The 8,825-nt window shown below is 35.2% G+C and overlaps 1 protein-coding gene across 1 annotated transcript; it reads right to left on the bottom strand.

The window, feature by feature from the left end:
• Positions 1-422: 422 nt before the first annotated feature.
• On the bottom strand, positions 423-7,708 carry LOC123911371 (AT-rich interactive domain-containing protein 4-like). The gene is made up of 16 exons (XM_045962774.1): positions 7,466-7,708; positions 6,631-6,783; positions 6,336-6,527; positions 6,187-6,240; positions 5,886-5,974; positions 5,192-5,462; positions 5,031-5,087; positions 4,270-4,301; positions 3,992-4,127; positions 3,723-3,896; positions 2,268-2,828; positions 2,012-2,149; positions 1,838-1,936; positions 1,467-1,567; positions 1,262-1,352; positions 423-788 (listed from the first exon to the last, which is right to left on the bottom strand). Exons 1-16 carry the CDS (start codon positions 7,607-7,609, stop codon positions 693-695), a joined length of 2,388 nt encoding a protein of 795 aa, XP_045818730.1. The 5' UTR covers positions 7,610-7,708; the 3' UTR covers positions 423-692.
• Between the last annotated feature and the right edge of the window lie 1,117 nt (positions 7,709-8,825).

Genomic DNA, 8,825 nt, shown 5'->3' with positions numbered 1-8,825 from the left:
AGAATTTTGGGGGGATAAGAAAACTACAGAGGAGGAAAAGAAAAATTCTAATTCGCATGCACCCACTTCCTTAGGCTTTGCAACTTCAATAGAGTCCGCAACACCATTTGCAACAACCTTTGCATGCACAACAGCTTCAGAGTTCACAAATTAGTGTCTGCCTGAGAATCTTTAGCTCAGGAGGTTTAAATGTACCAATTTCATCATTCTATCTAAAAACTACCATTGTTTTTTAATCTCCCGATTATGCCTATATATCTGCAAATACTCACTTGAAGGAAAAACAAAAAACAAAAATTGAGGTTCAAAATAGACACTCAATATTTACTTGCATTTTTGTCGGGAGTGCAATTGAGCACAAATCCGCAACTGAACACAGCACAAACAATACCAAGTTACGTTATCAGCAGCAACGTGGAATATAATGCAATATCGGAGTCTAGAGGAAAACTTAATATACAAATATTTTCCTGTATTTCTTTATCTAGAGTATATAGTACATCAGTAATGCAAGAAAATTTTGATGGCCCTTCTTTGTTACCATAGTTTGTCAAAATTCCAAATCATTGATTAATAATTGCACTCCTACAAACCTACCTTTACCAATTGAGGATCAAGCACAAATCAAGAAAAAATGTTAACACTAGCCATGTACATTGGCTCTGGGGAAGAAACTTCGTTGTTTAAAGCGGTTAGTAGCCATTTGTAGTTTTATGCGATTTTTTGCTGAAATTTGATATGCTGCAGTGCGGACAAACGTATTCGAGCCCGTCAGTTTTTGCATAGTCCTGTAAACCATCATAGTGTTAAAAACTAAATATAAAATTTTCACTGCTCATTTGTAGATATATGAAAAATACTACTGGCATAAGAACTTGTGAGACTATTTGCTAAAGCTTATAGAAACAGCTTATGACATGGCTTATTTTCATAAGATTTCCAAGATAGCTTACAAAAACAGCTTATAACATATATGAAAACATAGACTCTTTTTACCATTTGTAATAGAAATAGGTTAAACATAAGCACTTATATGTTACGTAATAATGCTATAAGCACTTCATTAAGTTGATTATCCAAGGCCTTTAGTAATTTCCGTTTCTCGTTTGTGATTATTCTCTTGGTTTTATCAGTTTCATTTCATATAAAAGAGAGTGAAGCAATTGCCAATATTAATCATAATCCATCAAATATAAAGTCTGCAGCAAGATCAAAACTGCACAGATTTGTTGGAACTTAGCCTGATATTGTCGATTAATACCTTAAATGCTCCGAGTCCCTGCCGCCTATCACAACCAAAATGAGCCCACTCACCACATAAACCACAGTTCACCCAGTCACCAGCTGCACTACTGTTATCCCAACATGAAAAGGTAAATTATAGTCAATATGACAGAACTTTGCGACCTTCAAAAGATACGCGTGTAAGCGCACATACTCAGAGAGAGCCAGGCAGAAAGAGATACCTGTGACACAATAAGCAGCACTCTCCATCTACATCATCATGAGCTAATTCATATTCCAAAAGATAAGTTTCGTAATGTCTTTTGAGTGTATTGCCAACACCCTACAGCAAAAAGATATAATTATTTCCGCAATATTGAGTACAGGATGCTCAATACATATTCTGATGTACCAAATTATGAGAAAGTAGTATTAGCACAAAAGTATCATCTCCAAAATGCAACTAAAAGAAATTTGTTGTTTTATTCATAAAACTTGAAAAACAAAACAGCCAAATTTATGAAAGCGATTTCAGTTCATATGTGCGCATATAATGCAAGAAAATGGTTGTTAAGGAACAGGAAACAAAAAAATATAAGATTTGAATTCATACTGTCATTCTATGTGTCAGAGTGTGATTGCTCATCTTTGAGAAAACTTGTCCTTTCCAATTGATACCATTCCCAACATGAAAGCCTCCTCTTGAAACCACCTAAAATACTCAATTTTCTTAGATACGTTGTCGACAATACTATGCTGTTAGCTTCACATGTTCAAAGTGTCTTACCTCTCTATACAAGTTGAAAAGGTCGAGCCGTTTAGCATTCAGGACGGCGTCAGGGAACTCAGCAAATCCGCCTTGGGGAATGAGGCGAGTATGCCCTCGAAGAACCAGAAATTGCATTACATCCTTCAGGAATTCCTCCTGTCAGAACAGAGAAAAACAATAAAATAGATTTAGATCTGAATAAAATGAATCTATAGTATATGGCATTACAATAATGAAGGTAGCAAAGTTCAACAAAAGCATATGTGAAAACCACCTCTGAGCAAGCTCGTATCGGAGCTCTATCACAACCATGCTTTTTCATAGGTAATGGATTCAAAGAAATTATTTGGTGAGCTTGAAACGCGTTTGAAACAGATTTCCTGTTTGTAACAGAATGGGGACCTAAACCATTGTGCTTAATTGGAGCAAGTAGCTGATTTGATTTTCCATGGTCTCTGTCATATCTTTCTACCTCGGAAAATCCAGAAAAGGGGAGAAGCTTTTGACGATGCGACTGAGGGATTGGCCTCATGGCACCAAAACTTAATTTCTGTCTATCACTGCCAATATCTTCAACGCCACTAGCGTTAATAGATTTTATTCTAGAGCATGGTTCGGATCTTTTTCGACTAGGTGCTGGAGGCATCAACCAACTAGGGTGACCAGAGAAAACGATATCTTTGGATAAGTTATCTTTCTCCTTCACAGAACAAAAGAAAAGAAGACGTTCTGCATCATCTTTAGTAAAAGATGCAACGGCCAATCCTTGAATACTAGCAACTCCCAACATAACTAGGCAGCGGTATGACAGATTCGGTGCAAGTTGTCTTAGAACCTGCGAACAAATACCAAAAAGCTATTAATAAAAAAGAAAGAGTCCATGAAGTATGGTTCATTGAAGCCATGAATAAATGCTAAAATTTATCTTCTGTATAAAAGTTAGAAGGAAAAAATTGAAAAGGAAGTAACATGTAGCGAAAATATCCATGAAGTGTCCGACACATGTCTAACATGAATGCCGCCACTATTTTGAAGTGTCTCTACTTTCTTGTTGTGCACCCTCCAGAACTTTATTACTAGAAAGAAAGTTTCATTTTTATCACTAGTTACTTTTAACTTGAAGTACAACCCGGAAATAAGCATAAGAGTCTTCAATAGTTTTTAGACGGAATTATATGAATATTGAAGAATTGGCTCGACCACACCTTCAGGCTTTGAAATATCAAGTTTAAGAAAGCATTTCATGTGCTTATGTTGGAATTGAAGGATCACAAACCATGTTGAGGTGACATAAACAAAGCATGATTACCACCTTATACATACAGTAAAGAAGTCCTTGCATTCAACAATTTGCAAATCTTCCAGCATTACTTAGGGCCAGTTTTTTACAGATTATAAAAAGCGATATTCAATAATTTATAGTTTTTTTTAGAGATTTTTAAGCAGAAGTTCCAGTAAAACATAAAAACAGAAGCTGTTTTGTGTTTGTCTACCGTTAATTTTTGAAACGGCCAAAGTTAGTAATTAGCTGTTAATGTTAATAGTTGTTTGTCCTTCACCAGGACATGAACCTTGGTTCTTTAACTCCTTAACTCCTTAACTCCTTGAACCCTTAGCTCAAACCGTAACGAAAATTACTTGTTTTTAAAAAAAGCATATCAAAATGATTTTCAAGAGAAGATATTTACTAAAAAAATCTTATCATTTGAAATAGTTATTAAAATTTAACCTGTGAAGCCCATGTAGGAACTCGCATACAAACTTCAAACACACTAGATCCACAGGCTACTGAGGCTGATCTTCGAGGCACATATGAAGGTAATTTGTTTTGTTCGTGACTAGGAATTGCCTGAACAAGTTGGCTATTCTCGGTGAGTTCTTTTTTAATATGATTCTCCAAAAGCTGAGGAAATACAGAAGAGAAAAACAGTACTCAGTAAATAGTTAATAGAGCAAGCAAGTGAAAAGACAAACATTGACAATACAATTCACCCATACCTGATCATTAAAACAAGCGTCCGCACTACCGGACACTAAAAGTGATATATGAGCAGAACTGCTTGTGGATATATCACAACGCATGGTCACCACACCACGTGAGAAAGTTCCTGCCTGGAGAGGTGGCGGTGGAGCACTATAAAATTTACGATAGTAACAAAAATTAACCAACAGAATAAGATTGTAGGTAAAAGTAAAAGACTGAAGGAATATAAGTGTTGCATTGAATAAAACATCAGAAAACACAAGTGTCAACTCTCAAAACCACCATAAAGTACCTTGTCCGATTTTGAAGTTTACATCCACGTATCTGCAGAAAAGCCACAGTGAAAACAGGAAAATATACATGAGTAATTTTAAAAAAATATCAATGCAATGCAACCCTTAAACTTAAACATCGTCTTCTTGATTTTGAATGATAGTTTTTTGGGTTTGTTAATGATTAAACATGATCCAAATTAGAAACAAGAAGGATGGTGAAACTTCTTTTGAACTGATCCATGCATATGCCTCAAGTAACATGTAGATTACATTGTCTCAACATGGTGAAACATGCGATAAGACTGGACTATTTTCATTAATTACGAAGGGTATCAATTTACGTTTCAGATAAATCTATCTTAAAAGCTGAACTTAGTTTGACAATTCTGATTAATTAAAAGCATGCAGAATTTCACCACAAACTAGTCTATAACAAGGGTCTTGCTAACGAGTGCCCCCGGGGCACTCTTTATGCCCCCGGGGCACTCTTTAAGCATTCCATTAAAAGAAACTTTTTATTCAAAAAATTAAACACTCCAATTTCCAATGCGTTGACTTTACGCATTTCCATAAAAAATCTATAAAAAAACTTACTATTTAAGGGCTTAAAGAGTGCCCCGGGGGGACTATTTAGCATTTGCCCTATAACAATGACTACAATTGCTTAAAGGGCCGCATAACAAGTTATCTGGAAAATTGCAACTTTATACAGAGCTCCGAAAAGCAATAACAGGTAAACAAAGAAATGCAAACAAACATATGCAAGCAATAAACTTACTTCTGTACATAGAAGAGCATTGAGTCCATCCTCTAACGAACCCAATAAGCATGCATCCTTTTTAAGAGGAAAGGGAGGTGAAATGAAATCAGTTTACATTGCAAGAACTATTAGCATAACAAACTTCTCGGAAACTAATCAACTAATTTATCCAAGCCTACCAATGTGCAGGGAAATCCACAAACAAGAAATCTCGTATTCACATCATCATCATATATCTTTATAGAAGAACTAGTCTCAGGTGAATCTTCTTCTTCCTTCATGTTTGCTTCACATGGACCAACTTCTATGTTAGGAGGTTCCCCGAGAATTTGTGGCCCGAGCTTACCGCCGCCCTTCCGACTGTCGTGTGATACGACATTGTTTTCCGCACAGTATAGTCTAAAAGATGCTTGAGCAAGTTGGAACGCATCCCATGTATGGCTGGATGTACTACATTACATAATACCAATTATCATAAACAAAAAAACCATTTCAGAAACATGTATGTTATAGTTACTATTACTAAACAGTTTCTTGTCACTACACTACTTGTGCCAGTGGAAGCTGAAAGTGTTGTCAATCGTGAATCATGGAAAATGGCAGTTTATTCAAGCTCTGCTATGTGACAGTGCAGCTTCCATTTTGACAACATTGTGTTAAATAGTATACCGCATAACAATAGTGGTTTGCTCAAATTCTTCTATGCTGCAGCGCTATAGCGCCGCTATAACCACTATTTAACAACACGCGTGTAATAAGTGGGAAGTGTTGTGACAGTAATGCAACCAATTACTATCCACATGCAAAAAGATGCACAGCCAGGAGCATTGATATTTGGAAAGCACGAAACCAAGATGGTAGATGACTAATTACCTTTGTGCCACTGAGAAAAAAGCTTGATGAAAATGTGAAGCTGCGTACTTTGAAAAATCATTTTTCCAGTATATAGTGTAAGGTACTCCCTGCAAAACAAAAGAAAAAAAAACCTATATTTAATAATTACTTATCATTAGTTAAAGAACCTAAAAATCCATATAATGTAATGACAAGTCTTTTAAGTCCTCACTAACACCCTAGTTTAACCGTAATCTCATTAGTTACTATAAACCAGCACATCTTAATTTTATATCTAATCTAAACCAAATAAAATGTATAGAATCAATATCAATATTACCTCCGAATGGAGTGCCTCTGCCAATTTTTCGCCCTTGGGAGTTTCCAAATAAACCTGCAAAAATATCATGAAGTAGGTTAGACACTAAACATACATTACAATATCAATGTGAAACAATCATAGGACAAAATTATCCACAAAATACTCACAGTATTAGGTAATTTGGAAGAAAATAATCCACACAAGGCTTCTGGGGTAGACAAGTCAAAATCTTCCCATACAAGAGACCCAATTTCTCCCCTATCATCTAGCTGCTGACCTTGCAGGTAAACAAAATCCGGCTGCAGTTGTTCTAGAACTCGACCAAGTTCATCGTAAGTAGGTTTAATCAATAATTTAACCTGAAATCACATCAAAAGTTAAAATTTCACTCCAGATTGAAATTTTCCTAAAACCAACAAAATCAAAAACAAAAATGTATACAAATAGAAACATGGTCGTCACCTCGAGACGCCCGGACGAAGAGAGCTCGGGAAAGGGGTATGATGAAAATTGACCCTCAGAAGCATCATCTTGCTTCTGCTTCTGCTTCTGCTTTTGTTTACTGTCATGTGATTTACCACTAAGAACAGCAAGGAGACTATGTCTTGAAACACCCTGAAATTGCAACATCATATATGCATGACAGAGCAAAACTTCTCCAAAAAATCAGAGAAAAAAACAGTAAGAGTAACACCACTTCACACAACTAAAAATCAACTCCAATGCCTCAAAAAAACTCTACTGTAATCAAAATCAAACCACAGAAAAACACCAAAACAACTCTCAAATTTCACAAATCAGCCCAGAAAAACCCAATAATCAAAGTTTTAGCTTTTTTCCTTCAAGAAACGAGAATGAAGAAAAATCAACGACCCAGATCAATTTGAAGCGAGAATCAGCGACCCAAATGGTGAAAACGAGAGAAAATCAACAACTTGGCAAAGAATCAGAAGAAAAATCAACCCTACAAATCGAAGTAGTGCTAAGAAAAAGAGTATATTGAGGAACCCTAATGAACGAAATCGCTCTATATGATTCACGAAACCTAAACCCAATTTATAAAATTGAAAAATAGAATAATAATGTGAATTGAATATAACAAAGTTATTAAATTAAATAAAATAAAAAATCACGACGAAGAGGCTTTTTGGCACAGTCCACAAACAAAATTGAATTGTGTAAGTCAAAGTATAACAAAAACAATAACCGAACAAAAGAACAAATAAACACACACACAAAAAAAAAAATGTTTGTTAGAATTAAAATACACAAACATTAAAAACACTAGCGTACGTACGATTGTGTTGTGATTTGATTTGATTATTAACCTTTTTGACAAAACAGTAAACTCAGAAAGGAAAATTGAAAAATGAATAAGTTTGTTATTATTATTAATATAAAATAATAAAAGGCATAAGAAATGAATTTGAGTTTCACACATGATTCGATAATAACTTTTTTGAAAACAAAGGATGATGATGGGCACAACTTTCGGATCATATTATTATTATAAATTATTGGAACACAACATAGAAACAACATTACTCTGTGGTTTTATTTTACCCTTTGTTGTTTCAAAATCTCTTTGTTCTCTCGGTGTCTTCATTCAACTCTCTCTTGTAGCCTAGTAATCTATAGTAGCGTAGGTGCTAGTAGCTTTCTGTTTCTTCTGAGCTTGCTCTTTTTTGTTGCAGTGGTTTGGTGGGTCAGCGAGAGGACAAAAGGGAAGGTGATTTGTCGGATTGATTCAATAAATAGGAGATAGAAAGAGAAGGGAATTGGGTTGGATTGAGTGCAGTCAAAAAAGTCACTACACTCATGCATTTAGGAATCATGGCCGTCCGATCAAAATTAGATAGTTCAGTTTTTTTTTTTTTTTTACAAAAGGAAAACCAATTTCATTTCATTATATAATATTCCCTCCGGTCCTGTATATAAGAAAAATTTTGTTTTTTAATTCATTGTAAAGTTGATGTATCTAGATTATAATGTTGTCTAAATACATTAAGTTTACATTGAATCTTAAAAGCAAATTTTTTTCTTATATTAGGACCAGAGGGAGTAAGTTGTTAATACAAAGCGGTAACAAATCAAAAACATAGCAATGAGACCAAGAAATAGCCGCTCTAGCTAATGTGTGAGCAATCATATTCATTTGTCGCTTTATGAATTTTACCTCGAAGTCGGGATTTGCAGACAACATACATTTAATCTTATGAATAATAGAGCTAAACTCAGACACTCCGATATTTCTATTTTGGATTGCTTTTACTGTGGTTTGAGCATCTTATTCAAAAATAACATTATTGAACCTTCTTTGATGTAGCTCCTTCCTTTTTCTAGCATTGATATTGCTTATCCTTCAATGATGGAACATCTTGGATTTTTTTTCTCAATACCCTTGTTTTTTTTCCATTTTTTTCGTAATACCCCCGTTTTCAAAAAAAATTCCGTAATATCCCTATTTTGGGACAAAATCTGACACATGCAGGTCCCCATCAATGGCGGAACCCACAACTGCGCCATCAAGAAGGCATGGCGGAACTGCCAATTTCGCCATTGTTCTGCACCGTTTGATTCATCAAACGATTGGGAGAGCGAAGGTGCATGGTAGGCGCACGTACAGGATTATGAACCTATAAATACCAAAAACCTCA

Source organism: Trifolium pratense, linkage group LG2 (genome assembly GCF_020283565.1).
Source record: "Trifolium pratense cultivar HEN17-A07 linkage group LG2, ARS_RC_1.1, whole genome shotgun sequence".
Lineage (NCBI taxonomy): Eukaryota > Viridiplantae > Streptophyta > Magnoliopsida > Fabales > Fabaceae > Trifolium > Trifolium pratense.
This window is presented reverse-complemented; position numbering and strand designations above follow the sequence as displayed.

What these genes read in the sequence shown, in the direction of transcription:
- LOC123911371 (XM_045962774.1), bottom strand. Translation starts at nt 7,609, where the DNA reads ATGTGTGAAACTCAAATTCATTTCTTATGCCTTTTATTATTTTATATT. An exon ending in AATCAAATCACAACACAATC is followed by an intron (nt 6,784 to 7,465) that starts GTACGTACGCTA and finishes TTGCAATTTCAG; the next exon opens with GGTGTTTCAAGACATAGTCT. An exon ending in CTCTGACACATAGAATGACA is followed by an intron (nt 1,568 to 1,837) that starts GTATGAATTCAA and finishes TTTTTGCTGTAG; the next exon opens with GGTGTTGGCAATACACTCAA.